The sequence below is a fragment of the Rhinolophus sinicus genome, chromosome 14 (genome assembly GCF_057876585.1).
Source record: "Rhinolophus sinicus isolate RSI-liver-muscle chromosome 14, RSI-T2T, whole genome shotgun sequence".
NCBI classification, from domain to species: Eukaryota; Metazoa; Chordata; class Mammalia; order Chiroptera; family Rhinolophidae; genus Rhinolophus; species Rhinolophus sinicus.
In genome coordinates, this window is record NC_142514.1 from 12,183,808 (window position 1) to 12,203,825 (window position 20,018).

Here is a 20,018-nt window from a genome sequence, read left to right on the forward strand (position 1 = left end):
CAGATCATGATTTCCATACATACCCACCCAAAACTCTAAAGGTAGACATATAGGTTGATAGAATGGAACAGCGTCCAAAAATAGACCCTCATATAGAGACTCACTTGATTTTTGACAAAAGACCCCAGGCTGGTCCATGGGAATAGAGAAGTCTTTTTTAACAAATGGCCCTGAAACAACTGGAGAAGCATAAGGAAAAAATGAATCTGGACCTTTGTTTTGCATACACACTGAATTAATTTGAGATGAATCATAGACCTAAATGTAAAACCCAGCATCATAAAGCTTCTAGAATAAAATAGGAACATATCTTTATAACATTAGGGTAGGCAAGGATTTCTTAGAGAGGTCACAAAAAGCATTAAATGAAAATTTGAAAATTGGTAAATCGGATTTAATCAAAATTCAAATCTGCTCACAAGAAGACAATGTTTAAAAAATGAGACGACAAACTATACTCATAGACTGAGAGAAAATACTCTAAATACAGATATATGACAAAGGACTTGTATCCAGAATATATAAACAACTACTATAGATCAATAAAGACAAGACAACTCAATTATTTTAAAAAAAAAATATCTACAAGTGGCCAATAAGTATATAGAAAGATGCATAATACCATTAGCCATCAGAGAAATGAAGACTAAAACCTCAGTGAGATACCATTTCACAACCACTAGAATGGCTAAAATTGAAATGATTGACAATACCAAATGTCGGCGTAACTACAGGACCATCAGAACGCTCAGGTATTGCTGGTGGGAGTATAAAACAGCACTATTACCTGGAAAATGGGCAGTTTCTTACAAACGTAAAGCCTCTATGACCCAGTAATTTCACTCCTAAGTATTTACCCAAGAGAAATGAAAACATAGATCCACAAAGACTCGGATATGAATGCTCACAGCAGTTTTCTTCATAACAACAACAAAAACTGTAAGTAACCCAGATGTCCATAATTAGGCAAATGGATGAAAAAAACAGCGGTGTGTTCATACAATGAACTACTTCTCATCCATACAAATGAATGAACTCCTGATGCACTCAACGTGGATGGAACTCAAAACATATTGCGCGAAAGAAGCCAACAGCAAGGAGTACATACTGCATGATTCCATCTATATGAACTTCTAGAACATAAAACAAGTCTCAGCACGTGATATAAATCAAAACAATGTTTACCTATGGAGAGTGGAAATTGACTGAAAGGAAGCACAAGGGAAACTTTTGGACGGATGGGAATGTTCTGGAGTTTGATTGGGATGGTCGTTGCATAGGCATTCATCAAATTGTATCCGTAAGAACTGCATTTCCCTGTGTGACTGCCATCACATTTAAAATGAAATCCCAGTCGTACTCAGGTATCACTCCCCTCCGCTCCATCTACTACTCCAGCCACGGTGTCTTCCTTATTCTTCCTTGAATATACCCAGCTCAGGTCCTCCTCTGTGACTTAGCACTGGCTTTCTGTCCTTTTTGCCTAGAATAATCTTGCCCCAGCATTCTCAATCCCTCCTTCATTCAGGTCTCTGCACAAATCTTCTACTCAAATCTTCTACCCTATCTCAGACCGCTTCTTCTTCCTTACCTTGCTTTGCTTTCCGGCATTGTATTCGTGTCCACTTACGAGTATATTATATATTTCCTTATTTCTTGGATTCCTCCACTGGAAGTTAAATTGAATGTGGGCAGCATTTTTACCTGCCATGTCTACATGGTACAGGGCTCAGAACAATCCCTAACATATTACCTAATGAACACTTGTCTAATAACATTTAATTAATACTTTTCTGGGTTGTTGGGAAGATTAAATAAGGGAGAATATACAGAGTGCTTAGCATAGGAACAGAATAACTACTCCGTAAATATAAGCTACTGTTATGTCATCACTGTAGCCAAACATCGCCCTGGCTCGTGACCAGCACAGATTAGGTGTACGAGAGAAAACCAGAGGAGTAGAGCAGAATGAATGGCTTGGTGCGTGGGCTGGAAGGTTTATGGGTAGATGTGTGGATGGATGCTGGCTGGCTGGCTGAATGGGTGGATGGGATGATATGATGGAATGATGGACATATGGACAGAATGAGTGGATGGATGGGTCGATGGATGGATAGATGAGTGAGTGGGTGAGTGATGGTCTTAATGAACACCCAGAGTGCATGGGGGAAGCCTAGAGAATCTTTCCCATGAGATTTCATAAGTCGATCCTGGCAGAATGCCCAGAAAGGTAAAGAGGGCAGCTTATAGAATCAGGATCTTTTGCATTTCCCTGAGCAGATGCCCACCACTATACATTTCACATTGCTGTCTCAGCTCTCTCCCCCATTGTCATTTTCAGAGCAACTCCTCAAATCGGGGTAGCCTATTCTCCCCATTTATAGATGAGAAAACTGAGGCCCAAGGAGTTTAATTGATTCATCCAAGTCACACAGCCAGAGAGTTGAAGGCTAGACCTCAATCCTGGGTCTCCAGACTTCCCGTTTTCTATACTCATATGTCCAGGGATGAGATGTTGTGAAAGCCTGGGGGCTGAGACCATTGCTTCAGGTACTCTCGGTGTGTGTTCTAGGAGCAGGCAAGGGGGCCAGGATTTCACTGCTAGCAGCTGCTAATGGGTTTCAGGGTGGTGGCAGAAGTGCAAAGGTGATAGCAGCTGGCCTGGCTTCCGGAAGTAACATTTTGATGCAGCAGTGAGGGCGGGAGTCATAGGGGCCACCTGTTAGTCAGTAGCTGCTGGGACCAAGCTCAGAGAAGAAAGGGCGGAGCAGACCCCTCGCCTGCCCCCCTCTGCCCCTCAGGGTCAGCTCCACACAGGAGCCTCCAGGAGCTGCAGCTCAGGAGGCAGGAGAGGGGGTCTGGCTGTCCTGGTGGGAGAAGACATCAGCTCTCCCTCTCCTCCACCCTGGGCTCCTGGCTTTCCTCTGAAGACCTGCGTGCCTTCAAATCCTGTTGCCACCACTTTCATGCTGTGTGACCTCTGTCAAGCCACTGCCCTCCCTAGGGTCAGTTATATGGCCACAAAATGGGCTGCATGGGAACCTGCCTTATGAGCACTAGGGTGGGTGTGACAGTCCTAAAATGGGGTTTAGTGCACGTTAGACACCTGATAAACGTCCCTCACCCCTTGGGGTCAGTATGTCCAGGCCCGAACCTGCAGGAAGTAGTTGGGACCATTAGAAAACAGGGCAGTGAGGAATCTGACCCGGAAGGGGAAAGGGGTCTCACCTTGCCCGCCAGGGCTTCAAGCTTCTTGGGCACAGGGGTGCCCTCCCTGCTGCGCCCTCTGCTGGCTGCAGCAGGACAGTGCCGTTCCAGCAGGACAAAGGAGCAGACAAACTAACCCAGGGCCACACCTCCCTATGGAGGGCTTCCCGCCTGCAAACCGACTTTCACAGAACTTAAGTGTTAATAATAAAGAAGGCAAAAAAGTGGCTTGAGCCCATCCCTTATGGGGACAACTGCAAAAGGTCAGAAGGTTAAATGTGATCATGCACAAGGCGTGGAGGGTATCACCTGTCACACACCTGACACATGTTAGCCTTCATCCCTCCATCTCCTGATATTCCTAACAACCAGTGTGGTGGGTAGGCACAGGTTGTTATCCGTGTTCCCATTTTGTGCTTGGGGAAAGTCGGGTGAAGTGAGTCGCCCAAGGGCACAGAACAGGGCAGAACTGGCCCTCAGACTCCCAGGCCAGCACTCCTGTCTCACGCCTGTGGCTGTGGCCATGGAAACTGCCCTCACCTTCCCTGCCATCCCCCTCTTGAGAGCAGCCCCAGCTCTTCCCGCTGAGGCTTCTGTCAGCCCCATGTGGCACTTCAGATGTCTTGCTGGGGGGTTAATTAACAGTCTTTTGGTCTCCTTCTCAGAGAGTGAACTTGGCTGTGCTTAGGACACCACCCATATCTGCCGGCTGCTCTGATTTCTGCTTAGAGAGTCTCAGTGGGAAGGAGAGGCTAGGGGAAGGGCAGGTGGGGAGGTCTCAGGGGGCTGGGGACAAAGCTTTTCTCCTGCTACCACCCCTGGAAGATGTTCACAGAGAGTGGCACAGAGCAGGCATGACACTCTGAACAATATCCTAAGGCCTTCGTCCGGCCCAGGAAGTGCTACAGGGTCTGTCCCCAGCCCCCACCTTCATTACCCCCTGGCCTTCTGCCTCAGTGCCATGCGCTGGCTGTTCCCTCTGCCCAGAACCCTCCTCATGAACTTCACGTCTCAGCTGAAATGTCACCTCCTTGGAAGAGACACTGACTGCCACGCACCCTGGGTCTGATTCTCTGCGTAATGCTACACATTCCTGATAGTTCCTTGCCTGTAGACTTGTTTGCATCTTGAAGGTCTCCCCCTCTAAAGTAGGAGCTCCGAGTTCTCAGGCACTTGGTCTTGTTTACCACTGTGTCCCCAGCCCTGCCCCCGAAAGCCCGGCACATAGTGGGTTCAAGAATTACTTGTTGAAAGAATGAATGAGTGAAGGAATGAATGATTCTGGGGGAAGAGTCCTGGCCTGAAAGTCAGGAAATGTGGGAGATTGGCTCTGTGGTGACCTTGGATAAGCCCCTTGGTTCCCCGTGGGCCCGTTTCCCAGTCTGAAACCTGATAGGATGGACCCAGGGATCCCAGTGACTCTTCCACCCTGAGACTCTCTGTGCACAGGATAGCAACGCCCTGGGCATCTTGTCTCCCAAGCTCTGAGATGTAAGGGGGCTTTGAAGACGTGATACCAGGCTGTGAGCAAGGTGTAGGGAGAGCAGAGACTCAAGGAAGGAGATGCCCCCCATACACACACTGTGTCCACCACCTACCCATCCCCCACCTAGAGAATCAAGGAAAAAAAGCCCACTGGGCAGGAGTCAGGAGACCTGAGTTTTGGACCCAGCTCTTCCTCACCGTGTGACCTTTGGCAAGTCACTTCCCCTCTCTGGGCCTTAGTTAACTCAGCTGTACAATGGGGATAATATGGCAGAACCCCACCTCGCATTCAGTGGAGGGGGGAGTGTGGGCGGCCACGTGCAGTCAAGGCGGCCCCCCCTTCGCAGCTGAGTCATCTCTTGGGCAGCACCTCCCCTGGGCATCCCTGACTCCATCGTGCACTGGGCTTCTCTGATCTGACCTTTGTCACACTGGCTTGTGCTTGTCTTTCATCCCCACTGAGAGTGAACCCCACAGAGCAGAGACCATATTCTGTACACTGTTGAATCCCCAAGTCTCAGACGGGGTCTGACTCATTGTAGAATCTCTGGGAACATGTGTGAATGAGTGCAGGTAGAATCGAATGAATGAATGAATGAATGAATGAATGAATGAATGAATGAATGAGCATCCTCAGAGCTCCTACCTCAGGATGGGCCGATGCCAAGGATGCCGGACTGGAACTTTCTCTTCTGTTTTCCCTGCCCTTCCTTTCCTTGCTCAGTCCCCCGTCCCCCTCACATGCATATACTTCTCTGACCTAGCCTTCCTCCCCCTACAGTTGCCCCCAAAGGACCCAAAATCATGATGACGCCCAGCAGAGCCCGGGTCGGGGACACAGTGAGGATTCTCATTCATGGATTTCAGGTTGGCCTCTCTCTCAGCATCTGGGAAGGTTGTGGGAAGTAGTAGGTGCACCAACTGGGTACCATGTCTCTGGCAGCACGCTCCGAGACCCTTCCCTTGTCCTCCAGCTGAGCCAGCGGGCCTCAGTCTGCTAATCTGTGTAATGGCAGAATTGGCTTCAAGGAGGAATGGCAAGAGGTGCCTGCATTTCTGCTTACCCATCTAGAAGTTGGAGCACACATAGCTCATGGTCTTTGACATTCTTTCCAGCCCTTTTCTGCCTGGTGTTCCAAGTAGCCCCTCCCAACCCGTCAGATGAGAATGTGTTGCCAGCCTTGGCCAGGCCATGCCTCTGACCCCTTCCTGCTCTGGCAGAATGGTTCCGCCTATGACTTGACTCTACCCTGCTTTGGCCAACAGAACGAAGTCTTCCCAGAGCCCATGTTCACGTGGACACGGGTCGGGAGCCGCCTCCTGGACGGCAGCACCGAGTTCGATGGGAAGGAGCTGGTGCTAGAGCGGGTCCCCGCCGAGCTCAATGGCTCCATGTACCGCTGCACGGCCCAGAACCCACTGGGCTCCACCGACACACACACCCGGCTCATTGTGTTTGGTACGCTGCACCAACTGGGCATCAGGGGGACGACCCAGGGATGGGCCCTGGCTAGCGCTGCCCCAAGGAAGAGGGAACAGCAAGGGCCCAAGCTCCCTAAATTTTCCCAGAGGGGGTGTGCCACAGGGAGGCACTGTAGTTCAGCCGTTAAAACCAGGGAGCACTGGGTTCAAATTCCAGATCCACCCGTTAGCAGCTGGGCAACCTTGGGCAGACTGCTTCACCTCCGTCCCTCGCGCCATCTGTGCAGTGGGGCTGCCTCTGCTGGCCCACAGAGGCCGAGTGGCTGCACTGAGACAGTGCACGGGATACCACACAGCCGGCACTGGCTGGAGGGGAGCTGCTTTACTGCGTTCCAAATGCCGCAATCCACTCGCTAGCTCTCCCTCTGTTCTTTCCAACAGAAAACCCAAATATTCCAAGAGGAACAGAGGACTCCAATGGTAAGTGTCCACTCTCAGAGCTCGTTGCTTAACAGGGAGTGATTTTTCAAGGCTCCAGCAAGCTCTGGCCCAGACCGCCCTTTAGCGTACCCTTGCCTCTCCCTCAAGCCTCAGTCCATCATCTCCTAGCTCGGTAGAGCCTGGGTCAGAGGTGGTTAGGAGTGGGCACTGAGACAATAAAGGGGGATAGCACCCCAAAGCAGCATCAGGGGTTTCAGGGACCAAATGTGTCCCCACCACCATCCACGGTGACTCCAGTGCTCTTAGCTCCGAGAGCACAACCCTCCCCACCACCCCGCCCCAAGATGTGCCCAGCACTGACTGTGGGATTGTGTGCCAGGGCCCTGGACCACTCCACAGCGCAGTTAGGAACAGACAGATGCCTCTGCTGGGGCCCGGGGCCCTTCATACTGCCCTCGCTAGGCTGCGCCTTAACATGGGTAACACCCTGTGGCACCCAGATACTGCTCTCAGGCCAGCCAGCCCTCCCCTCTCCACACCAGGCCAAGCTCACAGTTCATAGTGGAGGCCTCCAGCCCTGGTGCTCGCTGGAGGGTCCCGATGGCCACCAGGGAGCCTGACCTCAGCCCAGCTGGCCCAGTGCAAAGACGGGGTCATGCACAGTTAGGTGGGCCAGGTGGCAGAGCTGGGATTTACGCCCAATGCATCGGATGGAAGCTATGCCCATCAGACAGCGACACAGTGGCTCTGCAAGCTCTGACCCCATTCCCTGCTACCAACACAGGTTCCGCTAATGGCCCTGCCGGCGTCCGGCTCACCTTGGTGCTCGTCCTGACAGTGGTCCTGGAGCTGACGTGAAGGTGGGGCCCCTGTTCCCACCACTCCATCAGGCACTGACATCTCTGCGATTGCTTTTCATTTCTTTTCTAAACTATTTCCAGTCTTGTTCTTAGTCTCTTTCTGTCTGTGTCTTGGCTTCTTCAGTCAGTTTAATTAAAACGAACAGAATGATTTTCCCCACCTGGGTCTGTGGCTCTGTAGTCTTCATTTGTTCTAGAGCAGCAACTGGGCGCCCCCAGGTATCCAGCATTGGGACAGGCCCTGGGGTGGGGAGAGGGAAGACGCACTCCTCCCTGGATGAGGGGTGGCGGTGCTGCTCTGACCCAAGTCCCAACAACCTGGCGTGGTAAGTGGCCAGAGGCTCTCGGGAAACCCAAGGTCAGCTAGTGCCACAATAACACTGCACAATAAGCCACCCCACACTCGGTGGCTTGCAACAATAAGCATGTATGATTCTGTTCTTGCTCTGGCTGAAGCGGTAAAGTTGATCCAGTCTGGACGGAGTGTGCAGCTCTGCTTCAGGTGATAGGCTCCCTGGGCTGGACTCCAGGCTGGGGGTTGGTCTCAGGTCTCCTCCAGGGGTGTTTGTTCTGGGGCTCCAGCTAAAGGGGTAGTGGCTATTTGACATTTGATCCTCTTACGGTAGATCATCAAAGCTTGAGAAAAGAACCAAACCATGCGAGCCCTGTTACAGCATCTGCCTGTCGTGTCCATGAATGCTCCTTTAGCCAAAGAAATCCCGTGGCCGTGGCCAACCCCAGTCAGGGCGCAGCACACATACGCATCAGTCAGTGGTAGAGGTGACAGAGCTTTCTACTCAACCACTAGGAGATTTCCCACGCCCTTCAGTTATTAGCCCAGAGGGAAGGCCTGAGAGTCCCTTGGGGGGGGGTCTCTCTGACCTGTGGCCAAGATTTGAGAGTCACTGTCATGCAGGGACTCAGCTCCCGCTCCCCGCACAAGGACACAGGACATGGTGAGGCCAAAAGGAACACCCACGGAGCCATAGGTAGGGGAGTCATACCACTATATTCTCAATGGCGGCTGGTGGAGACACAAAAGCAAACATCCGCCAGCACCCCAACAGGGGGTCTTCCTGCACCCCAGTCTCCCTGGCAGCCGAGAGAGACAAAGCAAGTAGGACCCACACAATCCGCAATCCACAATCCACGCTTGCTAACCCCACTTGCTAGCCGCCATCCACCATCCACTTCTCTGCCAACCAACCAACCCCCTAGCGTAGCCAGGGCAGTTATATTAGTGGCCAATGGCTCACTGGTTACAGCTGACGGCCAACTAGCCACAGCTGATGGCCATCCAATCATAGGTGCTGGCCATTTACTACCTGAGCCAGCACCTTTCCACGTGAGGCCGAGAGCCTGGAAACTGCACTCTCGGCTCTGTCTCCACACATATGCTATAGACTGTATGTCTGTGTTCCCCCAAATTCATGCGTTGAAACCTAATTCCCCTTGTGATGGTATTAGGAGGTGGGGCCTCTGAGAGGTGTTGGGGAACAGGCAAGTAGTTACAGCAGTGCTTCCAAAGGTACATTAATTCACTCAACAAATATTTATTAACCACTCACCCTGGGTCAAGCCGTGCAATGAAAGCTGCGGATTAAATAGACACAGTCATCTGGCTCTTATATCAGTTATCTGTTGTCGCAGTGATGCTGTATAATGCACATTCCCAAAACGAATTCGCTTACAGCATCAGCTCTTTAGTATTTCTCACTAGACGACCGTCACCTGCTGATCTGGGCCAGGTTTGGCTGGTGGAGGCGGGGTTCCTTATGGCATCTACAGCCAGCTGCTGAGTCAGCTGGGGGCTGGCTGGTCTACGATGGCCTTCGCTGGGGTGACTCAGCTCAGCCCATAAAGTCTCTCACCCTCCGTCAGACAAGCTTGGTGAAGACAGAGGAGCAAGAGGATGAGCTGCAGCACACAGTCTCTTATGGCCTCAGGGGACTTGCACTCTGCGTCACTTCTGCTACAATTTTTTTTAGCCAATGCAAGTCATAAGGTCAGCCCTGGTTCAAGGGGCAGAGAAATGGATTGTACTTTTTGATGAGAATAGCTGCACCGTCACATTGCATAACGTGTGGCTACAGGAGGAGGCAGAATTAGGGCCACTGGTGCGATCTACAAGAGCCCTGCCTTCGGACCTTGACGTTCTAGAATCTTGGTTTCCCATCCACCCTGTTACATACGCTCATTTAAACTGGGAAGCTCAAATGATTCCTCCTAGCAATTTCTCTTTTCAAAAATAGGACAAATAAATGATCCATTCATTCAATAAATATTTGTGTGTTCACATTTTGCAAACGGAGAGCAACACTGAAGCAGATGATTGTCAAGTATTGAAGCCTCTCGGATATTCATCAGTATAAACACCAGGCCAGATCAACAGGCAACAACACCATAACGCCACCTGCCTCCTCGACCTGCTTCCTTCTTCCGGCCCCACCTGCTGCCTGCCAGCTACCCTACCTAAGTCTCTGACACACAGTGCCTTTGCCTATTTTCTGGAAGGAATGAAAAAAGATTTGTTACCTCTCTTTGCCTTAATAGAGGGAAGCCCATGCAGGCACGAAATCGGAATTGCTTTGCCCTATTAACAGTGTGGTCATTGGGCTCCACTGACCCCGAAAGCACATTAATATCTCAGCAGCAAGTGAATGAACCTCATAAAATGACAGGGACACGCCCGGAGTGAGCCAGCCAGCAGCACCGGGGATGGGGTGAGCGTCTGCTTTTGACTCTGCATCTGCACACTCTGTCCTGAGCAGGCTGGAAAGCGAGGTTAATTCAAGCTGGGCCTGAAGGGTGGGATGGAGGGATGAGTAAGACAGAGACCAGACTGGGAGGGAGATGGCTCCCTCATTTATTCATCCACTGGCGCATTCTCTCATCTGACAAACTCTGCATATCCCCTGGCCTGGCCTTATGTCAAAGACAGGTTGGACGGATTCTGCTATGGAAGAGCCCCAAATCCATAGGGAATGATGGGCTGGAGGGGGAGGAAGAACTGAAATTCTGTGGAATAAGTATTAGAATAAAAGTAGGCGAGAGCACAGTGGGCTCACAAAAGAGGTGACTGTTTTCCTAGCAGAGGTCAGGGGAGGCTTCCAGGAGGTGGTGACATTGCAGCCAGGCCTTGAAGGATAAGAAGCTGACATCAAAGTCAATGCTGCCACTTTCACAGTTGGACCCCAGGTCCGTCCAGGTGCCTCGGCTGTATCTTGGGCACCAGCCCAAATGCCCCTGGGAGGGAGAAGGCCTCGAGTTCTGGTTCAGTTTGCATTGTCACCAGAGGGACATCCTGTCTCCAAGAAAGAAAACTAGCCAGACACGTGGCTGCTGGTCTGGGCCTGACCACCAATTCCTGATTCTATGCAAGTGTCATCTCTGCCCCTTGCTCTGCCCAACCATGAGTGAGCCCTGTTCTCCGTCCACCACCCACAGACACCGCCCCCTCCATGGGGCTCTGGCTTTGCAGAGGCCCCTTGGAACACTGTGTCATGAGGCACACTGCCCCCTGTGTCCAGCTGACCGGGTAGATGCAGACCCCTCTGCTAGGCCTCAAGAGGACACCCCTTACCCCCAACGCATCGGCCACGGTGTCTGCCCACCTCCTTCTGGTCAGTGGAGCTCTCAGAATTGGGCTCATCGACGAGAAGTACCCACAGCTGACACTCAGCAGTCTCGTGTGTGATGGGTCCAAGATGGGACCACCCTTCTCTGGCCTGGGCTCTCGAGCTGTGAATAGATAGGGACCACCCCACCCCCCATCACTCAGGTCACAGGAAGCGGGGGAGACACATGACATTCATTCCAGGGCTGCCCCTTTGTGCAGGAGGGTCAGTGCCAGCTCTGCTGGTGGTCCCTTTGCCCATGCACTTGCAAGAGAAGCAAGGTCTGGGATAGCCATCCTCTCCTTGGCCTTGAGGCCCCATAGCACCCCCGAGGGGTATCACATGGTTCTTCTGCCCCCACTCACCTCCATGAACTACCCTGGCTGGGCTACTGGCCAAGCAGGAGAGGGTCTGGGGACCTGCCTACACCACAAGCAGCAGTGATGCAGCAGACATCCCTGCCCAGGGTCACGGTCACCTTGCCTGTGGGGAAACGTGGAGCAGTGAATTGTGGCTCCTCCACAGGGCTCTGGTGCCTCACCTAGTCAGGGACCCTGCCCTCCTGACCCAGAATGGCTGCAGGTTTTATGAAATGCACAAGTGTACAGAGAGCTGGGAAAACAAAACCATAAACAAAACCCCTGGGCTCAGCCCCTGCAGGGCAGCTGACAGCCCCAGGAGGACCGCAAACCTGGATGCATACCTCTTCATTTCCAGGACAGAGGCAGGATGGACAGGTCAGTGTCAGAAAAGGGAGATGCAGGGAGAGGGCAGTGGTCCTGAGTGCTGAGATTGGGAGTCAGAGGGAGAGGAAGGGAGGAAGGAGTCTGGAAAAAGCAGGGAGGGGATTGAGGAGGGGCTAGCCTGGAGAAGGGGAAGGGAGGAAGAAAGGAAGGAAGAGGAAGGCGAGAGGAAGGGGCCGCCAGCTGTGGATGACTGTTTGGGGCACTATGGTCAGGTCACCCTGAGACCAGACATCCTGGGAGATAGGCTCCCAGGAGGGATTTGAAGATGAGGGGTGGAGGGGCCAGGGAAAGGGTCACTTGGGAAAGGGATCCTGGAAGAGAACCCTCCAGTCTAATCTGACCCCCTCAAAACAGAAAGAGACCAAGATCGGGCCTGAGTGAGGTGAAGAGAAAGTTAACTAAGCGGTGAGTGGATAGAAATGAGACAAGAGGTAGAGGAGAGAGACAGAAGGGGAGGAGAGAAAGACAGATAAAGACAGAGAGGTAGAGATACAAACAGACAGAGAGACACAGAGACACACAGAGACAGACAGAGACAGAAAGAAGTAGAAACGGATAGAGACAGACACAAAGAGAAAAAGAGAAGAGAGAGACTGGGAGAGAAGATGATAGACAGACAGAAAGAGACAGATAGAGAGAGAAAGAGAGACAGATAGAAACAGAGAGAGAAGCCAATCCAAACACAGAAGCAAAGAGGGTGAGACACAGAGAGACAGAATGGAGAAACAGAGAGACAGAAACAGAATGAGGTGGAGCAGGAGACACTGACCCTGAAGCCCAGCTGTGGAGGTGGAGCCACAGACCAGACCAGAGAGGGGAGTTTCCAAAAGGCACTTAAGCTCTTATGTCAGTGATTGCACCCTTGGCCTCCTCCAGGGAACAACAGCCGTGAATGACGGGTGGAAGGAAATAGACGTGCAAAATACATGCATTTTTCCAAAATGGGCCCAATCATCAGTGACAAGCCTAAATGTCAGCACACAGAGCAGAGCTCTGGGCTGCCAGCTGCACTGGCCCTCGTGGCAGAGCTACTCTGGCAGCTTCCTGGCCTCCCCTCTTGCCTCTCCTCCTGCCCCAGGCAGCTGCCCTCCCAGCCCCAGACTCCCATTCCCAGGGCCACAGGCAAAAAAGCCTTTTGGAGAGGTCTTTTCCTAAACTGGTGCTCCCACCGTCTCAAACTCGACCTCCCCCAGGGACCTTGCTTCAGTGACCACAGGGACAGTCCTTCCTCCAGTCCCTTAAATCCCAGGCTTGAGGGGATGAGACGTCTCCTGTAAGAGAAGCCAGCTGAGCTGTCAAGGTCAAGCACACAGACAGCCTGGGTCTGACATCCGGCTCAGTCACTATCTTTGTGACTTGGTCATTTTACTTAACCTCTTTGTGCCTCTCTTTCCTCTTCTGTAAAATGGGTATGCCGGGGTCTATGGGGCTCATCTCAGAGAATTAAATGAATGAGGATATGAAAAGCTGTAGAACAGTGTGCGGCACGTTGTAAGTATTCAATATGTGTTAGCTGCAGCCTTCCTGTGCAGTAGGGAGCCAGCAACAGCTTCAGCGGAGAGCAGCAGAACCACAGAAGATGATTGGAAGCAGAGTGGGCAGTTCTAGAACCTCACTACTCTGAAGTGTGGTCCCAGCCTCCCCTGGGAACTTCAGAACCTTAGAAAGGCAGAACCTCAGCCCCCCACCCCTAAGATCTGCTGAATCAGAATCCACATTTTAACAAGATTCCCCGTTCATTTCATGCCTGGTCAAGTCAAAGGAGCCACTCTTGGCATAGGGAGGCCAGTTATGTGGTTACTGAAGTAGTTCAGGTGAGAGATTCTGTGAAGGTCAATGGCGCTAGCTGCAGAAGAAGGCCCTAAGGTGTGCCAAGCCCTGATTATTTACTATGCATTGTGCTGGATAGTTTTGCCCTTAAAACAACCCTGCCTCTGCCCTCCTCTCACCGCTGTCCAAATGAGGAGATGCAGCTCAGAGGGGCCACGTGACTTGCCCAGGTAGAAACCCACTGCCTGTGGCAGCACCAGAACAGAAACCAGGTTTGATCACGGGAAGCAGGGCCAGCAGTGGGGCTGGAGGGGTGCAGGGTCAGAGGAGCCCCCCGCCCTCAGGGAATGGGGGTCGTGTGACGTGAGGGAGAGGGAGCGGTACCTGCACAATCGGAAACCCAGAGGATGGAGAGGTTTGATGCTGGGCAAGCTGAGCTTGGGGAGGGAGGGACGTGCCAGTGGCAGTGTCCCGCAGGTCAGAAGCTCAAGAGAGACGCTGATTTGGGACCATCTGCCTTGAGAACAACCAGCGCTCTTTAAGCACCAACCATTTGCAGGCATTTCATCTCACTGGCTCTGTGAACAGATGTTCCTTATAGATGAGCAAGTAGAGGCTCAGAGAGGTGAGTCATTGGCTGACGCTCAACACAGCTTACCGGCACAGCTCGGAGATCTGAGCCTACATCTGCCTGGATAAAGAGGTCACAATCTTTCCATTGCACCAAACCACGAACAAGCCAATACTTAAAGTGGTTGAGGGCCTTAATTTGAGTTCCCCCAAAAGCAGATTCTGAGGCAAAGACTGGGGCCAAGTAGTGGATTGGGAGGTGGTCCAGGAAACATAGTGAGAAACAGGCAGTCAGGATGGGGAAGGGAGGAATACCCATCCAGGCTGGTTATAGGCCCGTGACCAGCCCAGGAACCTGGGCCTTTATTCTGGTGGGATCCTCAAGATTCTGCACGTACACACCTCACACATCAGCGGGGCCCCACAAAGAGGCAAGGAAGCTGGTACAGCCATCCGCTGATTGCCCAACCATTAGCTTTAGCACCACCGGTCTGACCCACTGAGGGCTGGGCACACCCCAGCAGCCAGAGAGGGCAGCCAGAGAGGGTGGCCCCTAGAGGGCTTTGGTCAAGGACAACATCTGCCAGACTGAGTCTTCCGGCTTGCCAGGGTCCCCGTTGCCCACTCTGAGATCCTGCGGGAAGGGAGAAGGCCCCTGGGGTCGAGGGGCAGAGCTGATGGAAACCAAAGAGTGAGGGGCAGGGAGAGAGGTGAAGAGGGAGGACATCCAGTGAGCCCTATGCTCCAGGCCTGTCAGACCAGCTCATGACCCTGGAGGCCAGCCCAAGCCCAGTCCTCGGAGGCCATTGGGAGTGCCTGCTCTGAGCTCAGGCTGGAATGTGAATGTCACTTACCCAGAAAATGGCTTCATTATGATGAAGTCACCAGGGCTGAAAGGCAGGCGGGCAGGAGTGTGTCGGAACCCTGCATGATGAAGCCACTGAGCTGCAGAGGAGAGCTCTCACGCTCACCCCAGCAATAGCGACAGCCAGAGCTTTGAAAGCCTTTGGGGTTGAAAGTTCTGAGGGCTTTGCTCCAACTGCAGCTTTGCCGTATTCCCACTAGGGATCTTGGGCAAGTTGCTTAACCTCGCTGAACTCAGTTTCTCCAGCTAGAAAATGGGGATAATTACACTTCATTTACAGGACACGTGTAACAAATTAAATATCAATATTTCCATATATCAGAATTTACATAAATATCAACAACCCTATTTAGGAGTTTACCATGTACTAGACATTCTCTATGTGTCAGCGATTTGCATGCATCATCCTGTTTGAGTTTTACAACCGCCTTTCAGTGGAGGGGTCATTGGCTCCATTTTACAAATCAGGAAACAGACTCAGAGAGGTTATGTAACTTGCTGGAGTCACACAGCCAAGAAGTCCTGGAGCTGAGATCTGTACCCTGGTCTGATGCACCAGGTAATTTTGCCTCCACAGGTGAGCAGCCCAGCACAGTGTCAGGACAGACCCGGGACTCAGTAAATATTCCATAAGTGCCTTTTTCTTTCTTCTACCTGGAAGCTTCACTAGGACAAATGGTTCCCCTAAATACTCTAATGATCTCAAGGTGGTCAGTTCCAGAGGCAGGACCACACAGTGGTTAAGGAGGTGATCTCTAAAGCCAAACTCTTCTGGGTTCAAGTTCTGGCTTGGCTGTTGACTAGCTGTGTGACCTCAGGCCATTTATATAACCTCTCTGAGCCTAAGTGGCCTATCTGTCTCTATAATTAGAATAATAATCATACCCCCCTCTTAGAGCTGAATGAGAAAGTACATATAAAGTACTTAGAAAATGTTCGGCATATAGTGTGTGCTCAATAAATATTACGTGTCATTTTCACTCACCAGATGCTGACATTAATCTCCATTCCCCATCCATAGGTCACTCAATGCCCCTCCATCATCCCAGCCTAAAAGGAGGGGCATAGAGACAGACAAAAAGAAAAAGGGGAGAGAAACACATTTCTTAACTTAGATTCTTTACAAGGTTGTTTCAGTCCATCCACATACCAGATATATGAGAGGGACTATTGTAAATGAAACAAGAAGTGAACCTCAAGGGGGAGAAAGAAGGGACTTGCCCAGGATCACACAGCTATGGGTAAGCAGGGACCCAGCTGGAAACCCCATGCTCTTTATACATGTCTCCCACCTTCCTACGTTCCCCTAAGTGGGATGACATGGCCACCCCACCACCCACCCTCTGGGACACAAGCTTAAACTGCTGCCAGGAGGACGAGTGTGGGCTAAGAGCCATACTCTCCTGTGGCCAGTGGCAGCTTCAGGGGGACAGAGAGTGACCCGACAGAAAAAGAGAGCATTCCCCGTGGATGCCTGGGGCAGGCTTGTGCGGCACCACTCCAGCCCCTCTGTGTGCTACAGAACGTCCACCCCCTCATGCCAACACCAGGGAAAACGCCTCTTCCTTCCAGCTAAAACAGAAATGAATGATCTCTCAACCCATACTGCAGCTGGGAAAGCAGAGGCCCTGAACAGCTCGCCCCGAGCTACAGCAGGTTAGTGGCAAAGTGACAACCAGAACCCGGGTTGACTGACCCCTTCCCTTTTTCTGGAAATACACTCAGTTGTTTGCCTGGTCAATACAATATTAACTCAGTTGCGGGGTCTCCCTTTCACTCCTTTGGAATTTTGGAATCTGTACTGGGGAAGAATTGCAGGGCCGACAAATCTGGCAGGGAGGGAAAAGAGCTTGTGGCCAGGGCCAGCCTTCCCCAGGGATGGACTCCATGCCCTGAGTAGCAGCTAAGGCCTGAGCCTCGCGCCCCGCCCCACTTGGTGCCACCTCCTGGGGATGGGAGCCGTCCACCGGAAGTGGTTCCCCACCCTCACAGACAATGGCCTTGACTTTCACGAGACTCAGCTTGAGGGCACTCTGACTTCTGTTCTGTGTTCTAAGACCAAAGGCTGTCCCTGAGGGCTTTGGCCGAGGTCCTGAAGGAGTCGAGGTTTTAAATAACAACTTTGCCTCGCTGTGAGCCTGCTGCCACCTGGTTCTTTTTTCTCAATTTCTCCTAAAATATATATGCATGTGAGTGAGTGTGTGTGTGTGTGTGTGTGTGTGTGTGTGTGTGTGTTGAGGTTGTTCCTAGGGGACTATTAACTAAGAATAATTTATCCAAGAAATTTGTTATGTTAGAATTACCAATTAGATATGATTATAACTTACCATGGCTAACACTGCACTACTGTTGGAAACCTGAATCCCATTAAAACCTAATTAGCATATATTAAGTCGAAGGTGGTTTTACTGCAGTGCGCCAGCAGGTTTGAACCATGCCGGGCATATGCGTTTGCCGCCCACTTCAGCCTACGCGCCATGTTGCCCATGGCAGCAAGGTGTGTGCCAGGTGGCCTCCAGGCAGCTTTTGTCTTCCTAAGCTGGGGCCAGATGGTCCCTGCCTCTAGAGAGGGACAGCTCCAAAAGTGGACATGACATTTGAGGCTCTGTACCCAGAGGGGTGGCCAGAATCCATGGAAAGGCATCTTCCACTGGAGCTCACACAGGATGCTCTGGGGTCAGGGCTCTGGGTTAAGGGGACAGGGAGTGATTTGGGCAGCCCCTGGGAACCAGTGAGCTTGGTGGCCGAAGCCTAGCATCACAGAATTTATCCCACGCTGGGCGTCCAGGCAGGGTGGGTCCTGATGTGAGGGCGTAGCTGCTGTATCCTCATCCCTGGCGGACCCTGACACACCCGCAAATGCTTACTGAGCTCTTACAATGGGGCTAAGCGCTTGATGGTCTTTTCTCACTTAATCCTCACAAGGACTCCAAGAGAAAAGCTCTAGTATAACGCCCGTTTCACACATGGTGAACCTGAGGCTTAAAGACATGAAGGAACTTTCTCAAGACCACATAGTCACTGAGTGGCAGAATCAGTATTCAAGCCCTGGTGGCTTTTCTAAAAAGCTCTTTTTTCAACTTGTTGGGGACACTACAAGGCCCGTTGTCCAGGCCCACGGCAGGCCTCACCATGCCCCCCTCTGCCAGCAGGGGGCGGCAGTGAGAGAACAGGGAGCCCAGAGGGAGGCAGATTGTGTTAATGGGTGCCAGCTACAAAGTCTCCAGGGGACATTCCCGGTGCGGACTAAGGTCTTAAGACGATGCTCCAAAGAGATTTGCTGAAAGCAGTCATCCCAACCAGTGGTTTTGAGTTCTTTGAAAGGGAAAATTTCCTTCTTTCTCGTAAAAGCATGGTAAATACAGCAGATTAGATGATTGTCCTGGAGGGACCAGGGCCCATGCCTGGATGGAGCAGGGATCAAGAGAGGACAGAGGAGGAACGTGGTGGGAGGGGAGAGCCAGAAAGAGTGAGGAAATGAGGGGCCTGCCTCGGGACCCTCCGGAGGCCTAACCAGGGTGGCCCTGCCTCCTGAGTGGAGTCAAGGACACATTTGAGCAACTTCCACGCCTCCAGTCTCTGTGCGAAGCTGAAACTGCCCATCAGAACACTGCCTCAACCTCCCCTGGGCTCAGTTTGCACAAGGCCTGGGGACAGGCAGAGCGGCTGTGCCCTGGAAGGAGACAGCCCCATGTCCCGGTCATCTTTGGGCACCAGGCCAGCTGGTTACCAAACAGAGAAGATGGCCAGGGAGTAGATGTCTGAACTAGTGCGCTGGGGCTGCCGTAACAAAGCACCAGCGACGGGGGGACTCAAACAACGAAAATGTACGTCCTCACAGTTCTGGAGACGGGGAGGCTAAAGCATCCACAAGACTGGCTTCTTCTGAGGCCTCCTCCTTGGCTTCCAGGGGCCACCTTCTCCCTGTGTCTTCACGTGGTCTCCCCTCCACACGTGTCTGTGTCCTAGTCTCTTCTTATAAGGACGCCAGTCACATGGCATTAAGGTCCACCCTAATAACCTCAGTTTAATTTCATTGCCACTTTCAAGGTTATCTTCAAGTACAGGCACATTCAGAGGTACTGGGAGTTAGGACTGCAACATACGAATCTTGGGGGACACCTCTTAGCCCATAGCGATGCTCCTCAGACTGAGAGACATCAGGCCACCAGAGTAGGGCCTCAAAGGACCTCCCTGGGGATGAGCTATGGGGACAGGGTTGGGCCCTTTACAAAACGCTCTGCCTACATGGCAGTGGGCATGAGCCAGCTACCACTACACACCACAGTGTGGACGAGCCCCAGACAAGATGGTGAGCGGAAGACGTGGACACAAAGGGATGTGTACCGTGTGACTCTGTGCACTTTAGGTTCAAAAGTGGGCCGAGTGAATCTATGCTGTTGAAAGTCAAGCCCCATTGTGGTTGTCCTGGAGGGCACACAGGCGGTGCTTCTGGGGTGCCGGTTGTTCTTGCTCTTTCTCTGGGCGCTGGTTGCAGAGCTGCGTTCATTTTGTGAAAATCCACAGAGCTGTACAATTAAGATGTATGCACCTTTTAGTTTAGTTAATAATATTGTACCAATGTCAACTTTTTGGTTGTGACAGTGTTCTGTGGTTACGTAAGATGTCGTTGGGGGAAACTGGGTGAAGGGTACTTGGGAACTCTGTTCTATTTTTGCAACTTCTTGTGTCTTAAATTATTTCAAAATAACGTTTTTGATGCTATGAAAAAAAAAAAACACAATGAAAACAAGACATTTTAGGTTTATTTTTAGGATTTGTAACATTGTCAGCCCCAGAAGAGTTGAAATGAATTTTAGATTAAGAAACTAATAAAAAAGATTTATGCACTTTTCTGTGTGTATGTTATGCTTCAATTAAATGTTAAAAAAAAAAAAAAAAAAAAAAAAAGACTGCCAGTCTCTCTGAGCTTATCCAAACGGAGAGAAGTGGCAGAATACCTGTTATGTGCCCTATATTTCTAGGTTCTCTTCTTCAGTACTCTGAGGGCAGGGGGAGGGGATTATTGTTGCCA

At 51.5% G+C, this 20,018-nt stretch overlaps 1 protein-coding gene and 1 long non-coding RNA gene across 2 annotated transcripts in view; one reads left to right on the forward strand and one right to left on the reverse strand.

Annotated features, from left to right (window-relative positions):
* Window positions 1–7,575, forward strand: part of IGSF21 (immunoglobin superfamily member 21) — a 241,910-nt gene extending 234,335 nt beyond the window's left edge. The window contains exons 7-10 of the mRNA XM_088790243.1: window positions 5,474–5,559; window positions 5,959–6,151; window positions 6,556–6,594; window positions 7,340–7,575. Coding sequence (XP_088646369.1) covers window positions 5,474–5,559; window positions 5,959–6,151; window positions 6,556–6,594; window positions 7,340–7,413 — 392 coding nt within the window. The 3' untranslated portion in view covers window positions 7,414–7,575. The remainder of the gene's footprint in view (window positions 1–5,473; window positions 5,560–5,958; window positions 6,152–6,555; window positions 6,595–7,339) is intronic.
* A 93-nt stretch (window positions 7,576–7,668) lies between these two features.
* LOC148755382 (uncharacterized) lies at window positions 7,669–19,665 on the reverse strand. Its single transcript, XR_016018557.1, has 4 exons — window positions 19,331–19,665; window positions 15,969–16,033; window positions 14,973–15,229; window positions 7,669–11,156 (listed from the first exon to the last, which is right to left on the reverse strand). It is a non-coding gene; the product is annotated as an uncharacterized LOC148755382 (long non-coding RNA).
* Between the last annotated feature and the right edge of the window lie 353 nt (window positions 19,666–20,018).